The 23,845-nt window shown below is 38.8% G+C and overlaps 1 protein-coding gene across 2 annotated transcripts in view; it reads right to left on the bottom strand.

The window, feature by feature from the left end:
* Window positions 1-23,845, bottom strand: part of PALLD (palladin, cytoskeletal associated protein) — a 440,752-nt gene that overhangs the window by 209,774 nt on the left and 207,133 nt on the right. For both annotated transcript variants that reach the window (XM_089658595.1, XM_089658596.1), the window contains 2 exons: window positions 21,116-21,139; window positions 2,249-2,368 (listed from right to left, as the gene is read on the bottom strand). In XM_089658595.1, coding sequence (XP_089514721.1) covers window positions 2,249-2,368; window positions 21,116-21,139 — 144 coding nt within the window. The remainder of the gene's footprint in view (window positions 1-2,248; window positions 2,369-21,115; window positions 21,140-23,845) is intronic.

Genomic DNA, 23,845 nt, shown 5'->3' with positions numbered 1-23,845 from the left:
TAAGGGACTGGCAAACATGTAATTTACCGGTACCCTTTTTTCCTGAATTTACACAGTGAGAGATCAGTACCGATTACGCATGTTCATTCATAGCTGTTTATTATGCTTCAGTTTGTGAGTGAACATGAAGAAGCTCAGCACATAGTACATCCCGTTCATTCACTGTCCAGTGCAGCTGAGGCTGCAGAGAAAGGGACTGTGCAATCTCTGTCCCTTTCTCTGCCTCAAATGTGAGACATCAGAGGTCTGTTTAGACCCCGATATTTCACCAAAGGCCCCCCAACAGGACTCCTAAAAAAAATTGTAAAGCATAATAATAAAAAAAAAATAAAAAGAAAAAAGAAAATACTGACACCAACCTCTACCCTACTGACACTGTCCGCTGCCCTACTGACACCAACCTCTGCCCTATTGACACTGTCCACTGCCTTATTGACACTGTTCTCACACCATTCTCTACCCTACTGACACTGTCCACACACTGTCCACTGTCATAATGACACCACTGCTCTACTGACACCGTCCACTGCTCTGCTGATTGACACTGTCCACTGTCCTATTGACACCAACCTCTGCCCTGCTGACACTGTCCACTGCCCTATTGACACTGCTCACACACCGTCCTCTGCCCTACTGACACTGTCCACTGCTTTACTAACACTGTCCACTTTTAAGGCAAGCCGAGTTTATATTTTTACAGTGGCATTTGTTGTATTACACTGTTCTAAGATTTCCTTACTATTTAGTTAGGTCTTTCTAGCTAACTTCTAAACCAAAAAATGGAGCAATGAACCCTGGTGATCGTTGATCTTTCATGTTGTTCAGGTAGATCGCCACCTCTCAATGGTTGCCTACTCCTGGTTTAGTAAATCAGCCTCATTGTAAAATAGGAACATTTCAATACATTTCACATTGACAATACTGCCACTTGTACACCTTAACAGAAAAGAAGACATTTAAAATATTCCTTTCCCACCCTTTAATGTAAATGAGCATGACAAGATCAGCATAGAAGATGGATTAACCATGGATGATAAGCAACACACCAATCAGTGCAATCAAGTTAAATAAACCAGTCACATGTGCTATCTCCTCCAGACTATCTTTTTTTTCTAGATTATTTTTTTTTACAGTTATAGCATTAAAGTTGCATGTGCAGGTTTCCATATTTAAAGAGAAATATCAGCCATAATCATGTTTTTAAATAATACAAAAATACCAGAACTACCACATTGTAATATATAAAGATATTTTAACTAGACCTTATGTGCAGTGTATGCTCCATGTTGTTAGGTATATTACAAAGTATACTTGTTTAAATGTATGTCCAGTCAACAGAAAATAAAGCAAACTCTCCACGAGCAAAATGTTTTTTTTTAACAGAGTAGGAGAAGGCCAGAAACCCTTTCAGCTTTTTATTGCTGTAAGTGTTGATGTTGCACATTTGCCCTCACTTCCTCTCTGGTGAAACTGTTCTCTCTATTAGGGGTCCCCAACCCCTGGGCTGTGGACCGATGCTGGTCTGTGGCCTGCTGGGAGCCATGCCACACAGTGGAAGGGTTGGCGGCGGGTAGACCGAGCCAGCACAACCTGATGGCCACTGTCCATCCATCAGAAGGTGCCCGCTGTTCTTCTAGCACCACTACTTCCTTCCCTCTCTGTGGTCGTGAAGAAGGAGAAGGAGAGCTGGGCCAGGTACAGGATCTCTTGGAGCACTGGTGAGACCCAGGCTGCACCCCCTCCACCCCCCATGAGGAGACAGGCTGACAGCAGTAAGGGGAAATGTCTCTAATGGTGCCCCAGATAGAAGTAAAAACCTAACACAGCTTCTACTCTCTCTATTCTATACAAAACGAAAAGAGAAAACCATACACTAACTAAATAAACTAAAATAAAGTAGATTTGCAAGACAGAACCCGCTTTTGTTATCTACTGCCATGGAACCATTCCAGAACTCTGCAGTATTTATTAAAAAAACAAAAACATTTAAAGTATTGCATTCTGCAGTGGACTCATAGCTTCATCATGGCCCCTTCACCCTACAATCCATCCTTGACAAGGAAAGAAATAACCAGTACTACTCTTTGTTCTGCCTCATTAGTTTTGCGTGTTTGACATAAACAATTTGTTGCAGTAGAGATCTTAATGGATGACACCTTGATGGATGAAGCATTAACATAAATAAAACAGATAGAGATATCACTGTCAGTGTCAGGAAGCCATAGCAGACATCACACCAATGACATACCAGAAAGCACAGTGAGCTGTGCATTACAGGTCACTGATCCATAGTCATTTCTTGCTGTGCAAGTGAAAGTGCCTGCATCTTCTGGGAAGGTCTCAGCAATCACCAGCGTACAGATCTCCTCTGGAACCAACAGAAAGCACAAGTTAATACAATATTATATTACTAAATAATTTAGCTGCAGCTAAATATAAAATGCAGGATTAGAACATTTTACAATATCACAACGAGGTAAAAGCCACTTTGGCTAAGTACAGTAATCAAACCTCAAAACTGTTTATGCTGAGCACCAGGATGAATGGCTAAGCTACTGTAAAACAAGAAAAGACCATAAACGTGTAATCATTGTGTTATCGTCTATGTAAAAGTAATTCCTCATCTACCCCCACCCAAAAATAATGTAAGTTTTTCTTTATTTTACAAGCAACATAATGGGGGAAATTTACTATAACTGGAGCACTCAGAATCTGGTGCATCTGTGCATGGTAGCCAAATCAGCCTCCAACGTCAGCGTGTTCAACTAGGCTCCAACAACAAAACCTGGAAGCCGATTGGGTTCAAAGCAGAGTTGCACCAGATTTCGTATGCTCCAGTTTTAGGAATTTAGTATTACCTGACTGTTCATGAACTCATTAATTAGAATGAAGCTGCAGTGCAGCTCAGTGTACATTCTCAGCATGCCTCAGTGCCAGGGTTAAATCCATAGAATATTCTGAACCTGCACCTTTATAACATTTTAACATACACTGACCTTTCACTCACCTAAGAAATGAAAGAGTCTACATTGACTTCAGTCATAAAAAGCCCAAATAACCAGAGCACAAAGTGAAGGGAAATCCAAAGTTTTACAGAGAATCTGTGCAAGTAAGAGTTGTCTAAGATTAAATTTCCCCTTACTTTCGAGATATTTTCATTCGCTTCCTGTTGCTTCATAGCCAAATATAATAATCGGTTTCAAACATACCTTACTTTATTAAGTTTTGGCTTAAGATACACTATACTGTAAATATTAGATGGTAGTATGTGTGATAAGGGTTTATTTTATGGGTTTAAATTTAAGGATTCAGGTGTTGAAGCATAATCTTTAGGAAGTTTTAAACGGTTTAGAATGTGCCAAAAAAAAGATGTGCAGAGAACAAAGGACTTGTAACCAGAATTACCCCTGCCCTCTGATGATCGATGATGGTGATTTCATGACTGGCGGAGGAAAAAAATAAGCTGGAGCAGGAGGGGTTCAATAGAATGTATAAAGAAGCAGGGAAATACTACCATGCAGGTCCTCAGGCAGAGCTTCCTCTCCAGCAAGACGCACAGTGACATCACCAAATCTCACTCCAAATGTTATGACAGTAGCAGTCAGGGGTCAATAGTCAGCAGTCTCATGCATTTGGCACCAAAATGCACACTACAGCAGTCACACAGTAAAGCATGAATTACATTACTTATCATCCAGCAATAGTTTAAAGTGTGTTTAGTACCAGCAGTGCATATCAATAATAGGTGCAGTAAGATCTCTAACCAACTCTATCCAAACTACAATTATAAATCTGAAACCCAGACAGCTTTGAAAAGTGGAGCTGCCAATAGACAGGCAAATATCTCCGAAAAGCCTGAACTCAAAGTCATGCTCTGCCAAAAGACAACATTTGGTACTTTTCAAGCTTTCTTCTTCTCCATAGAAGAGTGTTGGATCATGCCCATACTGTTTTACCTGTATAATAACATTTTACCTCTAAGCAGCTGTACTTGCCATTAATAACTTCCCCTTGTTTAACATTTTGCTGATGAATTCACTATTTGTCTGGCTACATAATTATTTTCCTGGCATGTGCACTAAGTTCCAAAATAACCCTATAAATTATTTTACTTAAATTATATGTTCATTGCCTTCTTATTGCAGTCCACTTAAAAATAATTTTTCCTTCTTTTTCCACTGTTCATTTTCCTGTATGAGTCAAATTTGTAAGAGGGAGGAAACGGACCAACACAGTGTTAGTATTCCGAGGAAAATATAGTGGAATTAATAGGGACATGCATGAGCTGATCTGGTCGGTTCACTTAGCACAACATATTACCTTCTGTTCCCCTAAATAGGCTTATTTCATAAAGTAATTTCCAAGTAATACATCAGCTAAAAAGAGCAAAAACCCTCAAGACCCGATCAGATTTCACTTTTTATCAGCTCAGAGGGACCTGAGCTATGAAAGTATGTTACTGTATAGTTTGTATGGGTTTCTAAGAGCTTTATGACTCCTTTTGCCTTAATAAATATGGTCAACAGTATATGGAAAGCCTATCTCTTTTCAAAAGAAGAGTTCAGGGCACCAAATATGACCAACTGACCCAATAACCTAGAATGATTTGGGGGCAATTTTATTTTATTTATTTTGTTAGTATACATACTTTTAAACTGATGTTTTTCATAATTTATATTAAAACACTAGATTTAGAACACTACCACACAGTTTACTGGGTACACAGTAAGCAGGCAATACAAGGACACCCATAACAATGATTTTGAGTTTTATAAAAAAAAAGGGCACAGCGGTAGTTTCTCATTGTAACTGTGTCTCTGCGTAAATTCTATTTAATACAATATAGCGATAGAAAAATTTGTCACTGCTCAGCTGTGTGTGTAGTGTAAGGCAGGGCTTAAAATCTCAAGTCCTGAGCTACTAGCCAGGCCTTAAGAGTTACTCGCCACCAGTTGCCCCACCCAACCCATACCCTGCTACACCCCTAATTCCGCCCCTAAACACGCCCTCGTAAATTATTTCATGAAATGACACTGTTAAATGTTTCCCACATTACAGCAGGGTCCCCAGAGTCCCCCCACATTACATCAAGGCCTCCAATGTCCCCCTAAACACTCCATCATACTTAGACCATGCACCGCATACAATCATAACCCCCCCCCCAATAATCTTTCACTCACAAAACCATAACTCTACCAAGCATATCCTACCTACTATCCAACCCAGCAGTACCTCAAATGCCTCATATTCTACCCTCCAAAATAACCACAATCCTGAAACCTGACCAAACCACCCATACATGTAGGTTTACATACAGACACATGTACATATACAAACAGACACCTGTACACACACACACACGTACATACACACACATACAGACACATGTATACACAGGCACATGTACAGACACACATACATGTACATACACACAGACACATGTAGAAACACAAATACACAATCACAGACACATGTACATACACACAGACACATGTACATACAGACACATGTACGTACATACATACACACACACACACACACACACACACACGTAAATACACACACGTAAATACACGCAAACACATGTACAAACACACACATGTACATGCACACAGACACATGTACATGCATACACACAGATACATGTACACACACACAGATACATGTACACACACACATACAAATATATACACACACACACACCTATAAAAAGTTGCAGTACTTCGTTACGTCCACTCACAGAGCCTGGTACTGCACTCTAGGGGGAGGGTGAGAGTACAAAACACACTCCTTCCTTTGCTTTCACTGCGCTCAGCTATTGAGCAGTCTGACGGCTCCCAGTGCCAATGACAGATCTGGCCTGAGCTCTGAGCCTGCTGAGCAAGACGGCCCTGGGGGACACACTCGCCCCCACCATAATTTCCACTCGCCAATGCGAGCAGAAATTTCAAGGCCTGGTGTAAGGAATATCTAAACCCAGAAAATTAATAAATTGCAGCTTGCAAGTCTTTAAATGTGGTGAGTGCATTAGTTTTCTGTTTTTATTTTTGTTCCCCAACTTTCACCTAATGATCCGGCCAGGAACACACATCATGTCCTAGCATGGCTCCACTAACCAAAGAGGAGCAATGGAGACCCCTTGGACAGAAGAGCTGTAGAGGGCAGTGTTAGATGGACTGGTGGATTTAGAAGAACATTACATGAGTGACCAACAAAATGGAAGCCTAACACCAGTTAAACACTTTTTAAGCAGTAACAGAAAAAAAAACATTTCTTTTGGTATTAAGGTTTTAACTTTTGCTGCACAGCTTGACAGAACAATAAGTTTACCTTTTAACAAAAAATAATAAATGCACATTTTTTTTCAGGTAAAATAATGTGCATGTACTGTTTTTTATTTTGGGAGCCTGTAAAGCATTGCATCAGTGATCAGCAGATCACTGGTGCCATTCAGGACTGTCAGTGCATCTGTGTGCTCGTACCTCATACGGACAAGCAGATACACTGACAGGAAGAATCACTGAGAACTACAAGCCGACAGCCACAAAGACTGTCGGAACTTGTAGTTTTCCCATTCACAGAATACTGTGAATGAGTGACGCTAGCGGGGGTAGAAGATCCCCCTCTGGCTGTTAAAATGGGGGATCGGGGGGGAAGCGGGAGCCAGCCCTTTCATAACATATTACACCCTTAATATGGGTATAACATGTTACAAAAGGTGAACTTATCCTTTAAGCTTTAAGCCCCGTACACACAACAAGAATATTGGACGAACGATCATCCATTTTTTTTCGCCTGCTAGTCTCACATCGAAAGTGGAAAGGTTACTAGAGATACGAAAATGCTCATATGAAAGAAAAGAATTTAGAAAAGTGATGTAATGTATTTGTATTGTATTTTCTGATGACTACTCTACTGAATACAAACGTAAATACGGTATCTCCTCAAAACAACCCAACAAACGTGAAGTTACTAAATAGAAAAAAAACTTTCAACCCTTGAAAGCACTAATCATAAAACAATTCCAAAAAGAATCACATAGCCCACCTACTAGTACATTCACCCCCAACCTTAAATCATGAATAAAAAAACCTTCAAAATAATAAGTGTCCATACATAAATAGTCCCAAACCATATAGTCACTCAAATTTCTGACTAAGTAGTGTCCAGTGTCTCAACAATTCAAAAAGATGAAGACAGATGAATATATCCCACCTATATATATCAATTCTTTAAGATGTTGAGCCCCTCAAATGGCTTCCACGAAAAACCTCAAATAAAAAGAAACTCAAAATAGTGTATTAACTTAATTACTCATCTAGAAAATCACTCCATGCGTGCAAAACGCAAAAAATACTGCAGAAAACCGTGAAAAAAAGCAAACACTTGTGCCAAATCAGTGATGTGCTTCACTCAGTGCAAACAACTCCAGTGGTGTAACACTTCTACTAAGTAAGGCATATGTACCCTTACCAGAGATAAAAAGAAAAACGCTGTAAGATATCAATTGAAGGAATCAGCAGACCGCTCACTCTCCTCTCCTCCACTCCTGAAGCGTATCGCTGTAAAATCATCCCCTCATGGTAACCCGTAAGCCCTTTCCACGGTCTCCAGGCTCCAAGCAAGATTTATATGAAAAGATGATAGTGTAATTCCGTACACCACAAGAACTTTAAACTTTAATATATCTGCTTACATGTATGTACAAGAAATTGCGCATAGAAAAAAACCCAAGTTCCTGGGGATTACCAGGCAGCTTCCAAGTGGACAAACATTGCTGCTCCAGAGTCAAAGATGGCCGCCGTATTACTTTCGGTTCCTGCTCTGTACGTCCGAAGTCACTTCCACTGACGCGTTTCGTCACATCCGGGACTTAATCTTAAGGGATAGATACGCCGGGACACCTGGCTGCAATTTAACATACTCCTCAGCCTATTAGCGAAGCTCCGGCCGCCATGTTGGATTAGGGAAACTGCCCATAACTTTCCAAGCAGTGGAATCCTATCTTAGAGGAGTGTCTCAGATAACGAATAACTACATTTGTATAAGGTGACCCATTGGCTACATCCCTATCCTCTCTCCTCACAAGTATTACATCTAATATAAATAAATACATCGTAAATGCAATATTATAAAATAAAATAATACATAATATATACATAGCAACATATGGGACCCCACAAATTACAAATGTTAATAATGCACAATAAAAACCCATTAAGAAATAAATAAAATAAAATACAAATATAAGATTAAAATTAGAATATCCCTAAGAATAAATATACTGAATTAAATTATATTAATATTAATAAATCCATAAACCTGATCCTCATAATACCCTAACATCCCCTACTGGTAACGAATACCTAAATTAAGTATTATATAAATAAAAACTAGCTATAAAATACCTATAAATATTAAAAAATATGTAATAAAATAAAGAATAAATTACAAATGTCAATATTCATCTAAACAATTTATATAACCTATGAATATGTATATTAAAAATTAGAAATAAAACAATTAAGATCTAAATCAACATTTTAATCCTCTAGGTCTAAGTGTCCGTAACTGAAATATACAGAATGTTTCATTTTGTGATAATGTTTTAATTTTATCTCCCCCTCTCCAGTGGGCTTCTATAGAATCTATGCCACAAAATTTCAGGGACCTCGGATCACAATTATGGGCATCTCTGAAATGTCTGGAGAGACAGTGATCCTTTTTTCCTTTTCTTATGTTAGTAACATGTTCTCTGAGTCTTTTATAGAGGGGTCTAGACGTCCTTCCCACATATTGTAGATGACACGAACACTCTAAAATATACGTTACGAATGCCGTGTTACATGTAATGAAATTCTTTATCTTGAAACTTTTTCCAGTACTCTGGGAGGTAAACTCTGATATGACCCTAATATTAGTTCCTATCGTTTTACAAATACAGCACTTTCTGCATGGATAAAAACCTTTCAAATTAAACATGTTACTCTTCTTTCGCTTGGGAGGAGAAATAACACTTTTTACTAGAATGTCACGTAAATTATTGGTTCTTCTATAGATAAAGGTAGGTTTGTCCGCTATTAACTGGCCTATAATTCTATCCTTTTTAATAATTGTCCAGTGTTTATTAAAAATCACGGTGGGTTATGGATATATTTAATTTTATTAATTCTAGACAAATTAATTTGGAGGAAGTATTTTCCATGACACATATGGTAGCAGATGATAATGTGGAACACCTGTTTAAGAAAATAGGGTATAATATGGAGAAGAAAATACAACTATGGTGGGATGTTGTAACTTTAGGAACAATATCTTCTACCAGATATTTTTCTAGATGCTTAAGATGGGATTTGGGCCCAAATGATGGCCTCATTGATGAGGAATCTAATAAAGAGTGGATGGATTTTTTCCATAAATGTAGACAACTACTGAATATGCTAATGGATAGAAAGAAAAGGAAGTTAGTATCAGTAGAATCCCAATTAAATGAACTTAAGAATAAAATTGAAGGATTTAAAGATCATAATGACTTTAATGTTCTATCAAAAAAATTACATGAACAATTGGATAAGAAAGATTTAGAAGTAAAGAAAAGAAAACATAGAAAATATATTAGAGATATAGGGGATTATAAAAGTAATAATATCTATAAATGGCAAGATATAGTACAGAAAAACAGCCAATCAGCTAGTTCTACACTGGCCAATTCACCTATGAAAAACAACATATCCTCTAAAGATAAGTTAATTGAAGAGAAAAATACTCATACAAATATGAACCCACAAAGGGGACAGTATAATTCCCCTTGGAGGAGTAAGGGAAAAGGAAACAGAGGCCCTAGGAACTTCTACAATACTCATTTTCAAATTCCAGTCCAGAATAGATTCCAACCACTGGATGGTTGGGGGAATCCCCAACAGTATGGTGGTTGCCCTAGGAGGGGAAATTTTTTTCCAAGGGGACACAGGGGAAGACCACCAAGGCCATATCAAAGAGCCCCCTTTCACCATCAGGGTTGGGGAAGAGGGGCACAAGGGGATCTCCCTTATCCAAACAAATACAGAGGAGAAATGGAAGGACCACTACCCTAGGAAGAGAGCAACAAATAAGCCCAGAGGGGCAGGGGAAGGAATCGAGAGACCGCAAAAGGAAAAGGAAAGATGTATAGGGGATGGTATTTACAACATTAGTTCAGTTACCCTCACCCAGGATGAGATTGAAGTTTTGGATAAAGGCCTGAAATTTGCACCAAAGGCCAACTTGAATAGATTTGGCACATATATTGACATTAATAAGTATATGAGGAAATTAAATATAAAAAAATATTTTGCATCACTACTGGGCCCTAATAAAAGTGTGAATAAGAATAGCCCTTGTGACATGTTCATACACAGTGGGCTGAGGAACTTTTCAACATTTAATCCTACTAAGAATACGAATCATTACACAGAGGTCTTTAAACAAAATGGTCATTGATGATTTAGTGGAGGTAGAAAATGGTCATTGATGATTTAGTGGAGGTAGAAAAGAGAAAATACCAGGAAGAAAAAGCTTTTCAGTTAGGGTTGTTATCCCTGAAGGAGAAAAAAAATATTGTGATCAGACCCGCAGACAAGGGAGGAGGGATGGTCATTCTAGATAGAATTTCTTATGAGAAGGAAATGGAACATATGTTAAGTGACCAAGAAACCTATATGAAAATTAAAAGCAACCCAATAAGACTATAAAAAAATATTACAAAATTTAGTGAAGGAGGCAGAAAAGGAGGAGATTTTATCAGAAAAAGAAAGTAGATATTTAGTTCTGAACCATTGGAAAATGCCGATCATATATTATTTACCTAAAATCCCCAAAAATTTGACTAACCCTCCTGGTAGACCCATAATTAATGGGATCGGATCATTACATTCTAGAACAGGTGAATATATTGATTTTTTCCTCCAACCGATAGTAAAAAAAAATGCCTTCTTATTTAACCACTTGCCGACCGCGCATAGCCGAATGACGGCTTCACCGCGGCCGGCCAGTTCTGAGTGGACGTCATATGACGTCCTCCCAGAACGCGCTCTCCTGCGCGCCCCAGGGGGCGCGCACCCGGCGATCTCCGTGATCGCTGTGTCCTACGGACACAGCTGATCACGAGATGTGGTGAAAGGCCGATCCCACCGGCCTTTTACCACGTGATCAGCGGTGTCCAATGACACGCTGATCACAGGAAAATGCAAGTGCCGGTTCTCGGCTGCACTTTCCTCACGCTGTCAGATCGTGAGGAAAGTACTGCCGAGAACCGGCAGTTGTCAGAGCGGGGATCGGCACCGATCATCAGGGCCACTGATGATCAGTGCCCTGATGATCGGTGCCCAGCAGTGACCCCCGCAAGTTCCGATCAGCTGTGCGCCCACTAGCCCCGCCCACCCATTCCCAGCGGTGCCCCCACCTGTGCCCAGCAGTGCCCCCACCTGTGCCCAGCAGTGCCCCCACCTGTGCCCAGCAGTGCCCCCACCTGTGCCACTCTGCAGTGCCACCTACCTGTGCCCAGCAGTGCCACCTACATGTGCCCAGCAGTGCCACCCACCTGTGCCCACCCACCTGTGCCCACCAGCGCCACCCACCTGTGCCCACCAGTGCCACCCACCTGTGCCCACCCACCAGTGCTGTCCACCAGTGCCACCCACCAGTGCTGCCAGTCAGTGCCACCAGTCAGTGCCCAGGGGTTGTGCCAGTCAGTGCCGCCAGTCAGTGCCCAGAAGTGATGCCAGTCAGTGCCGTCTATCAGTACCCATCATCAGTGTCACCTATCAGTGCCGCCTATCAGTGCTGCATATCAGTGCCGCCTATCCGTGACCCCTAATTAGTGCTGTCTATCAGTGCCGCCTATCCGTGCCACCTCATTAGTACTGCCTATCAGTGCCCTTTAGTGCTGCCTATCAGTGCCCATCAGTGCCGCCTATCAGTGCCCATCAGTGCCGCCTCATCAACGCAAATCAGTGAAGGAGAAAAAATACCTGTTTGAAAAATTTTATAAAAGAAACAAATAAACTTTTTTTTTTTTTTCAAATTTTTTGCACTTTTTTTAATTTATAGCGCAAAAAGTAAAGCGCCCAGTGGCGATTAAATACCACCAAAAGAAAGCTCTATTTGTGAGAAAAAAAATGATCAAAATTTCATATGGGTACAATGTTGCATGACCGCGCAATTGTCAATCAAAGTGCGGCAGCGCTGAAAGCTGAAAATTGGCCTGGTAAGGAAGGGGGTATAAGTGCCTGGTAGGCAAGTGGTTAAAGGATGGAAGTGATGTTATTAATATAGTGGATAATATGCAAATTTCGAAGGAAACTTTATTGGTTACAATAGATGTTAACTCGTTGTATACCAATATTAGACACAATGACGGCATTAAAGCTATCAAATGGGCATTGAGAAATTTCTCTGATCTTCATAGGATACAGAGAAAGTTCATTATTCAACTTTTAGAGTTCAGAATGGAAAAAACTATTTTTGGTACAATGGAGATTTTTTTATACAGAAGAAAGGAGTAGCAATGGGAGCAAAATTTGTGCCCAGCCTTGCAAATATCTTTTTGGAAAAATGGGAGGAAAAGGAAATTTTTGGAAAGAAAAGGAATTAATACTATGGAAAAGATATATAGATGATATTTTGGTTATGTGGGAAGGATCGATGCAGTCTTTGAAGAGTTCTTCCTTGCATTAGAGAATAATGAATATAATCTAGGTTTCTCTTTTAATGTCGATTCTATGTCCATTCATTTTTTAGATTTAAATATTTTTAAAGAAAATAACTCTTTGTTTACTAAAACATATTTTAAAGAAAAGGATAGAAACGGTTATATACTGACTAGCAGTTGTCACCATCCCATATAGATCAATGGCATACCCAAAAGTCAAATTGTCAGGATCATGCGTAATTGTTCTAGATTAAAGGAATATATAGAACAAACAGAGATGATCAAAGACAAGTTTATCCAGAAGGGGTATAACCCAATTACGCTAGAGAAAATCAGGTTCGAAGTGAGTAAAAATTATATTGGGGAAAATAAAGTGAAATATCAACCAAAAGGAGCCAAAAAGAAAAGTAACGGGGTGGAATTAGCATTTATATCAAAATATAACTGCCAATACAAAGAGATTGAATCGATTTTTAATAAACACTGGCCAATTATTAATAATACTTAATTTAGGTATTAGATACCAGTAGGGGATGTTAGGGTATTATGAGGATCAGATTTATGGATTTATTAACATTAATATAATTTAATTCAGTATATTTATTCTTAGGGATATTCTAATTTTAATCTTATATTTGTATTTTATTTCTTAATGGGTTTTTATTGTGCATTATTAACATTTGTAATTTGTGGGGTCCCATATGTTGCTAGGTATATATTATGTATTATTTTATTTTATAATATTGCATTTACGATGTATTTATTTATATTAGATGTAATACTTGTGAGGAGAGAGGATAGGGATGTAGCCAATGGGTCACCTTATACAAATGTAGTTATTCGTTATCTGAGACACTCATCTAAGATAGGATTCCACTGCTTGGAAAGTTATGGGCAGTTTCCCTAATCTAACATGGCGGCTGGAGCTTCGCTAATAGGCTGAGGAGCATGTTAAATTGCGGCCAGGTGTCCCGGCGTATCTATCCCTTAAGATTAAGTCCCGGATGTGACGAAACGCGTCAGTGGAAGTGACTTCGGACGTACAGAGCAGGAACCGGAAGTAATACGGTGGCCATCTTTGACTCTGGAGCAGCAATGTTTGTCCACTTGGAAGCTGCCTGGTAATCCCCAGGAACTTGGGGTTTTTTCTATGCGCAATTTCTTGTACATACATGTAAGCAGATATATTAAAGTTTAAAGTTCTTGTGGTGTACGGAATTACACTATCATCTTTTCATATAAATCTTGCTTGGAGCCTGGAGACCGTGGAAAGGGCTTACGGGTTACCATGAGGGGATGATTTTACAGCGATACGCTTCAGGAGTGGAGGAGAGGAGAGTGAGCGGTCTGCTGATTCCTTCAATTGATATCTTACAGCGTTTTTCTTTTTATCTCTGGTAAGGGTACATATGCCTTACTTAGTAGAAGTGTTACACCACTGGAGTTGTTTGCACTGAGTGAAGCACATCACTGATTTGGCACAAGTGTTGTTTGCTTTTTTTCACGGTTTTCTGCAGTATTTTTTGCGTTTTGCACGCATGGAGTGATTTTCTAGATGAGTAATTAAGTTAATACACTATTTTGAGTTTCTTTTTATTTGAGGTTTTTCGTGGAAGCCATTTGAGGGGCTCAACATCTTAAAGAATTGATATATATAGGTGGGATATATTCATCTGTCTTCATCTTTTTGGATTGTTGAGACACTGGACACTACTTAGTCCCAAACCATATAGTCACTCAAATTTCTGACTATTTATGTATGGACACTTATTATTTTGAAGGTTTTTTTATTCATGATTTAAGGTTGGGGGTGAATGTACTAGTAGGTGGGCTATGTGATTCTTTTTGATACTGTACTGAATAAACGAAAATCGTATGATCTGGTAACGCACAACAAAGATTTTCGCACTTCTCCCTTCGGATTTTGTCGCATGAATTGTCGTGATCAGCTCTCGAAAGCTGTGTACTTATCGGACAATCGGTCCTCATACGAAAATTTTTGTATGATTTTCTTATCGTGTGTACTGGGCATAAGCTATTCAGTTCTGTAAACTGTGTACTTTCAGCAAAACTTAATAAAAAATATATATAAACTAATAAATATTAACCTAACTTACTTTAAAAAAATCTTAAAAATCTTAAAATTATTTAATTTTGTCTGAACATAATAAATTAGGAAGGTATATAAAAAGCCATTATAGACTCTCCTAATGTTCTTAACCATGTTTATGATTATATCTGATATTTTCAGTGCCACTCACTGGATCTTCAATTTAAAGTACACGCAGGACAGACATTCCCAGAATGTGAAATGTCATCACTACAAGTAGCGCACAGCAGCAACATATAACAAACTAGATTTAGAACACTACCACACAGTTTACTGGGTACAAACAGCTGCATAAGAGGAACTTTGGAGATCATAATTAGACAATGCTTAAACCGGCCATAGATGGGGCGATTTTCTTTCTTGCAACCATAGGTTGCAGGAAAGAAAATTGTTCAATTCCCCCATCAACCCAGTCATTGTTAGGCTACTTTCACACTGATCTGCCACGAAAACGCCTCAAAAACGCATAGGCATTTTTATCGTGTTTTGCCACGGTTCTTAAAGGACACGTGACTTAAAACTGCACCAAAAACACTTCTCATTGATTTCAATGGGGAAATTAGTTTTTGGGTTTTCTTTTTTTAACTCCCCAAAACATGCTCCAAAGATGCTGCAAGCAGGAGTTTTTACACCGCACCGCAAGCACAACGCCTCAGTGTGAAAAAATATATAGATATACATTCACATACTCAGGGAAGCAGTTTTTTTGAGCTTTTCAGGTGCTTTTTTTAACGCAAAAAACGCTTGAAAAACTCCTCAATGTGAAAGTAGCCTTAATGGGGAAATCCCTCCAGCCGATTATGGTCGATTAATCCCTCCAGTGATTATTGCTAGTGGCTCTAGCCGCTGGCAATAATGGCATGAATAATCAGACAGGCTGGCTGTACCCAAGCTGACTGATCAATCAACTTGGGTACAATCATTCTACCCATACGTAGTTTGAATCTAGGCCGGTTCTTGCTGAATTGGCCGAGATTCGAACTGTCTATGACTAGCGTGGCTACAAGTAAATAACCAGGGATATTATCCAGGGGAAAGACTGCTTTGTACGAAAAAATCCTATTGCATGATACTTGTGATTTTCATAGGATGACAAACGAGCTCTCTAAAGGTACAGACTAACACCTCATATACTAAGAGGGATATTTATCACAGAAAGCACCTAACTGGTTAGACTGGATACTTTCAACTAACATAACCAATAACTTACTTTGCATTGACAAAGAAAAATGTGTCTAACAGGTGTACTAGGAAAAAAAAAGATCAAAGTTCATAATAAACTGCATTTTCAGTTTCAGTGGAAATTTTTTACATAATTATTGCTGGTTATTTATAAAGTGCCAGTAAGTTGGACAAGGCTGTTATCTCACACATGTTAGCACTAATTTATTTCCCTTAGCCGGTCCCTTCAAAAAACAGCACACACAAGATACTATATGAGTCAGAGCACCCCAAGGAAAACCTGCATACCAAATACACACCTCTGACTTTTTTGTCAAGCTTCAGCTCTATAATTCAAATGTAACAGTGCTACCTGGCTCACTACTGCAAGGTCTCCTGATTTACATGCTTTTTCAATTATATCAGTTGAGTCCTAATGTGTCCATGCATACCAGTCATACTACACATTGAGAACTCTTCCTCTGGGTCTGCACACATCATATAATATTTGAAATGAACAAAGTTGCAGGTTATCAAAGCATCCACGTTCAATATCAGTTTTCACTGACTCAACACAATGAGCAAATCATATGCCTGAATACCTTGAAAACTAATCAGCATCTCAATTTTGTGAAACATACATTGGACACTTGCATATCCTACTCCTCTGCCTTCAGTATCTAGTATAACTGACCAGTGTTGTTTACAATCTGTCACTAAGTGTCTTAATGACAAAGTGCAGTACACTTAAGGGCTTTCCAAAGTTCAGTAGAGAAGGCCTCGTGCACATACCTAACTCTAGAAAGTCTCAAAACTCAAGTCTGTCATTGCAATCATGGAGATACTTCTGTGTAACTAACCAAAGAAAATATGTTCTTTCAACTTCTAGGGACTGAGCTTTTGAAGCAATAAATCCTAAGGTCCACACAGAAAATAAGGGGAATCTCCCCAGTGGTAATACAGACAGCAGTAAAAACTGACAGATGTTCTAACTCTTTTCACTCTACTAAACAAGTTGTTTAATTTCGGTCTGTGTTTTACATATTTCCATCCCATCCTATAATGGAGGCCAATAAAAGAGTGGGGAGGAATTTCCCCAACCGGGCTGCAGATATCAATAAACACCGAAGAGAGTTTCTAATCCTTCCTCACTCAGATGTTTGTCTTAGGAACGGTCACACACTGCCAACACACATCTATCCTCTGAATTGATATAGAAGTTGATAGGTATTGTACTAGTACAAAGCTACCCAAATTATGTCTAGAGTGTAGCCATAGCCAGAAAGGGTTATGAACCAGGGCCATTAGGCATAGTATACATGTGCCTCTAGGTGGCAGAGGCAAAGATGAAGCCTTCCCCTGTCGATTATTGGCCTTATATATTTCAATCATCAGTACAAAAAAGTCTCATATATGTTTTTTTTAGCGAATGACTCATCTTAGTGAATGGAGGTGAGACCAAGTTAAAATTCATTTTGCTAAAAAATATCCCGTCAAGTGCAGGGAAAAAGAAAAAAAAAAAAACAGGCTATTTTGCTTGCATGTAACTGGATGGTTAAAATCAACACAACTTCACCTCATTCATTAAATGGTATTAAACCCAAAAATAAAAATGTATTAAAACGGCAGCTTTTGCACTAACGTCAAATCCTGGCAGTCCAGGAGATTATTCCAATAATATGAAATATTGGTTTCAAATATGGAAAAATAAGCTGTTCATAGATGGATTGGAGTTTGACCAGTTCAGCAGAGACTAGATGAATTCCGATCCATGTATGTTTACTGTGGTTGTAGTGAAGTCGCTCTATCAGTGATGTCATCTAGGTGGAGTAGATGTAGCTGGCAGTCTAGATGACATCACTGCCACAAACTCTACACCAATTGTATCATCTTGAACTGAGAAAGTGGCAATTTAAAGCCTTGAAACACTTTTATTTGATGTAATCAAGTAATTGGATGTTTTACTAAAGCAGATAACTTGTTGCTATCCTTTGAACAACCACATTAGGCACCTCTGCCAATCAATCTACTTAAGGGCCCTATTTGTGCTGACTCTTTTTACCAAATGAGGTGAAAGCTTTCATTGGTGGGCATCTGTTCCAGGGTTAACCGTCTAACAGGACCTTCCCTCTACACTTTGAAATGGTTTCCTTTCACTCCCTGTTGAGTTTCTGGGACTAGAAGTGAATGTCCATCTCCCCAACAGGACAAAGAAAAACAGTAGTTTCAACCATTTCCTGATCTATTAAAAACTTAAAAAAATGAATATAGATAATAGTTTATTCAATATTAGCATTGCTTCTAGTCCTAACAAGTTAGAGCTGACTATAAAATGTACTTAGGCTGATTGTTACCCTATTAATTTCCTAGTAATCACTGCTTAGCCTATGGCAAGCTTCAGTCTCTAATATCTGCAAGCTGGTTTTAACGGTGACTAAGCAATGAGGCATAACAAACATCATAACTGCCACAAAGATAACTACTTAAAATGGGAGCTCTTATTCTTGGTGCAATTTTCTATTCTATATTGTATCAGTCAACTAACAGGCCTGACAAGAAATTTGTTTAATCCTGTGGACATGCAAGACTGCAGCCAAATAAATGTGTTATTGCTTTTAATAAAAACTTTCCCTAGCTGGAATCACTGGGGAAAAGTTTCACAACTGTCTGACTGCTGTATAGGAACTCACAACAAAAGCATAAAATCGGATGGTTTAGACATTATAATAAAATTTCTTCCCTTTTATCTAATAAAAGCACTTTTTACATGTCACCACAAAGGCAGTAGGCTGCAGAAATCTGATAGGACCCCTTCTAGACAGCTGAGTAATGGGTGAAAGCAGCAACAGCTGGCCAATGATTCATTTTTTTTTCCCCCAGCAACCTTGTCTTTCAAGGGTTCAATCAGCACTGTGTCAAAGGAGCATAAAAGAGAACAGATCAGGTAATTTGACAAACTGGGATGTAGCCTTAAACAACTGGACTGTTTATTAAGTCACAAAACAGCCTGTGATACGGGGTGATTTCCGTCTAGACAGAACAAGTGGAGAACACATTAGCAGGAAAGGAGGAAGGAGTGATGAGAAAAAGCTGCTGGTCTTGGGATCCCCAGGCTGTGTGAGTGTGTAGAGCGTGTAGGGACGGTGCTACGGACAGTATGGGAATCTTTCGGTTATACCTCTCTAAGGCAGCAGTAGTGTAGATTTATGACTAAGATAATTAATAGTATCATAGTCTTCTACTATTTATGACACATGTATGTCTATGATGAGAAGTGCCCCAAAAAATGTCTAGGCTTTAACATGGAAACAAGAGTCATTATGAACACTACATCTATACATATTTGACCTCAACAGTATGACACATCTTTATCATTCAACATTAGCACTTAAAAAATACATCTACGGGGAGATTTACAAAACTGGTGCAGCTGTGCATGATAGCCAATCAGCTTTTTAACTTCAGTTTGTTCAAGCTTTGGCAACAAAATGTGTAAGCTGGTTTCTATGCAAAGCTGCTCAAGATTTTGCTTACTCCAGCTTTAGTAAATCACTCCCAAGTGTTTTGTTGTGCAGTACAGACCAGGAAACTTTATGGCAGATGATTGAAATCATGCAGAATATTACTCCATGGATGAGCAGTCTTATATGAGAAAGCAAATGTCTGGTCAGTCGATGTTGACTAACAGTTGTACATTCTGCATAATATATTGGCTTGATACACTAAGGGCTCATTCACACTTGACTTTATTTCTAACTCTTGCCAAACGTCCCTATAGTATTTGACACGCATTAGACAGGCATTTGGGAAGCATTTTTAATGCTCCTAAAATGCTCCCCATACGCCCCATGCGCAGTTTTGAGGCGGTTGATAGGCATTTGCCAAGAGTTAAAACCGCACCACAAATGCCTATAATGAAGTTAAATGGTATTAACGCTCTGAAACCGTGTCGAAACCGCATCGCAACCGAAGCGGCACCATAGACTTGAATGGGAGGCTTCAACTCCTCCTGACTCGACATGAGCCGTCAATTTTGCAGCGACGCTAACGCTTCAGTGTGAACAGCACTGTGTGCTGCCATGTACAGAATTTTCATAGGTATTTGAGAAGCGTTAAAAACGCTTCCCAAATGCCTGTCTGACGCCTGCTGACAAAGCTAGTGTGAACTGAACTTAATGCTTAAGGCTTGAAAATTTAGAAAAACTTACATTTTTGGATGATTAAAATTCAGAGATGAGACTAAAAATATACTGAGAAAAGTGTAATGCCTTCTAAATTTTACTGACAGCAATTACAAGCTGTAGAATCTTATGAACCAAAATACCCAGAGACTCTATTTTTGCAAGAATCCTCACTTGCCAGTTAAGTCAGTCTCTTTTAACTGGGATGACACCATTCTGACAAACTGTATTTAGTTAGAGGCTGTAAAGTTTGCATTTATATAGATTTAACTGTTAACAGTAATCTGTTAACAAAGATTTGATTTAATTTTATTTTTAACTATTTAAATGTATTCATTATATGATAGATAATATTTAATTCAAAACATTGTTCAACTCACAAACATAAATATAACTCATGTGTGGAATTGGTATTTTTTTCTCATGAAGTAGGCATTTAATTGCTAAAGTCTTTTCTCAAAAAACAATATTTTATCACCAAAATGGATGGAAATGCATACAGTATGTGTGATAAAGTCAGCTGATAGGTGCAGTAACATTAATTGAATTAAAAATTATTTTTGATTATATAAAAAAGGTGGTAAATGGTAGTGGAAACACATCCTATTTAGTGCTTTTGTAAATTGAAGCTTATCAATTTAAAGGGGCTCAATTGCTCCCTATTAAAAAAAAATGGCCTTGCCATGTTTGCAACAATATGGGGCTGATTTACTAGAACTGGGGAATTGAAAATCTGGTTCCGCTGTGCATGGTAGCCAATCAGCTTCTAACTTTAGCATGTTCAATTAAGTGTTGGCAAAAAAAAGCCTGGAAGTTGATTGGTTTCTGTGCAGACCTTCACCAGATTTTGCACTCTTGAGTTTTAGTAAATCAGCCCCTCTGCACCCAGTACTTAACCCAGTACATATGCGGTTTGTTAAACTCCCAATGCTAGGTGACGCAAACAAAACATTTCAAAATGTATTAACTCCTTACCAGGTTCGGAAGCACAGCGTGGTTCTGTAAAAGGAAACACATAAATATTATGTTTTTAAAAGATTGGAAAAATGTTACATATATTTATATAGTTTATATATTTATTTAGTCTTACAACTTACAGTTTATATAGTCTTACAACTAGAAATATGTTTGCAAAGGGATATAAAAAGGGCATCATGCCCTTACAGTGGCCATAAAATGACAAAAAACAGTAAGTGATACATATATCAATCAAACTGGTTGTTAATCTGCATAATGGAAGAGGTCATTAACTACACACATACCAGATACAAAACAATCAGCATCATTCAAACATATTCGCCAGCAAAAACAAAATCCTAAATGGAACTTGATGACAATTTTTTTAAGGTGTGGGCCCTACTATATAATGGCACCACAATTGGCAAATATATAACAATGAATAAAGCGAGAGAAAGTTGTTCAGCAGGTCCTCTCTATGAAAGTGCAGCAACATGGGAGGACCAGACCTGCTCAAGACACCTTCAGAATGTCTATGCACCCAATAAAATGAAAAGGCATTGTTTGCAAGCACTCAATCTAATGCTACCTATACCTGCAACAAATTAATCGTGAATTGAATTGCAATGAACTGTTTACTGGACTGGGAACAATTGTTTCATCATGAAAGGAGCAATAGGTTCTGCTGAACCTGTATAAGAAAACTGATATTTTAGTTTTATGTGTCAAATTATATTTTTTTTTGAGAGAAAGATAGAAACAAATGATAAATTGTTTTATTGATATTTTAAACTATTTGTATGATTAGCATTAAGGTAGTAGCCAGAGACATTAGTTGGGTGTCAAGAAAATGGGAACAGGTGGGTGTCAACTGGGTGACAGATGAGTCTTGCAACTAGGACCAATGACTTTGGGAAGGCAGGTTGGCAGGAAATTCTATTAGTCAGGTCAGTAAATGTTTGGCCTTTTTCTTTTAATCAATTCAAAAGATACGAGCAGCTTTGCAGAGAGTACATAAAGAATAATAAAGAAAATCTACCAAACAAAATATATCCATGTAAGACACAATCTGCTAGAATTTTACTTCTGGGCCAGGTTAGTTCTCATCAGTAGTATATAGCAATCTTTTGACTTCTATTGGTGTCCAGCTGAGCTCTGATTAAAACCTGTAGGAGGAATTTTAATTCCTCTGACTGTCCTATGAGGCTGCATGACCCCTGACCCTCTGTCTGGACAGTGCTGACTGGCTCTCGGCTGATCACATGAACCCTCTAAAAAAAAACTCTAGCAATACACACCAAACAGAACATGTGCAGAGTGACTGCACTATCAGCAGATGGACTGGGGGCAGTAGAAGAAGGGAAGATCAAAGAAGACAGGATCAAACAACCTTTTTACACAATGCTGAACATTAACCCTTTAGGTTCCACAGTGAGTATAACAAGCATGCTTTACTGCATATACAAGCCGATTTTACTGTTGTGTGTTTAGTAACACAATAAACTAGTACATGGCCAGGAATGCTTTCACCTGAGTCTTCTTACACAGGTTTTTTGCTTCATGACATTTTCACAAACATGTTGGTTTTAACTTTACATGTTATGTAGTATCTCCTATGATTTTAGCTATCCTTGATGCTGCCCCTATGTAAAAGCACAGACCATCCAAACCAGTCTATATTCTTGCATATATCTCTCAGAAGCAGGGGTGGACTGACCATTTGGAGACTTGGGCACTGCCAGAGGGTGCGGGTCAGTAGGGGGCCCCATGAGATGCCCCTGGTACCTTTTTCATAGGAGTTTGGGCAAGGACACAGGGGCCTCATGATCCCCTATTGCTTGGGGGCCCCATGAGTTGTCAGTCCGCCCCTGCTCAGAAGTGTGCATATACACAGATCATATACACTTGTAGCTTGTTTGAAATAACAATCGTCAGTTAACTACTTTCCTGTCTGCAGGTTTGAGAAATGTAGTACAATATATAACCTCTCAACCTCTCCAGAAGCAAGTAGATTAGCCAGGAGAACAATATATACTTTATGACTCTGGACTTCCACAATGAATGTACAGGATAATAATGTGCAAGAGGAAATGATTTTGAGGTCTCTAGGGAAAAAAAGGTCTTAATATTTTCTGGCTGACTAGCAAGCAGTACTCTTCCATAGAGTTATGTGGTTGAAAGCAGTATTGTATCTTACATTCAGACTTAAAGTAAAACTAAACTCTGGTTTAAAAAATTGTATTTAAAGGATATACTCCTGTCCCAGAATAGTACCTTCTATTCAGCCTACTTTAAATCTTCAAATTCTATTTTTTTGGGTTGTGACCCAACTTAGTGTTAGAGGGTGGCTATGTTAATTTTCCATGGCCCCCCCTTTATGTAGGCATGCAACTACCCTCTTTTGCTCGCTCCCAAAATGGACTATGGGGTTTGCAGTGTGCCAGGGCAATGCACACAACTGCAACTAACATGTACAGAAGTGAGGGGGGGAGAAAGAAGAGGTTTGGGAGCTTAAGGAGGACGATACTAGGAGGCAGAAAAACACAGTAAGAATAAATTAATGAAAATAGATTACAAGGCCATTAGGTCATGGGTGTGTCTGAATTATTTTTTCAGAATAAGGATTTGGTTAAAATCTGGTACACACGGGCCGAATATTGTCCTGTATCGGCCGCTTCAACAGAAACCAGCCAACATTGGGCCTGTGTGTATAGCAGCCTGTCCGACAGAAGCCAGCCGAACATCTGG

Source organism: Staurois parvus, unplaced genomic scaffold, assembly GCF_062004578.1.
Source record: "Staurois parvus isolate SC_StPar_1 unplaced genomic scaffold, SC_StPar_1.0 ptg001083l, whole genome shotgun sequence".
In the NCBI taxonomy this organism is placed as follows: Eukaryota; Metazoa; Chordata; class Amphibia; order Anura; family Ranidae; genus Staurois; species Staurois parvus.
Note: the sequence above shows the minus strand (reverse complement) of the source record. Positions and strands in the feature narration are given on the sequence as shown.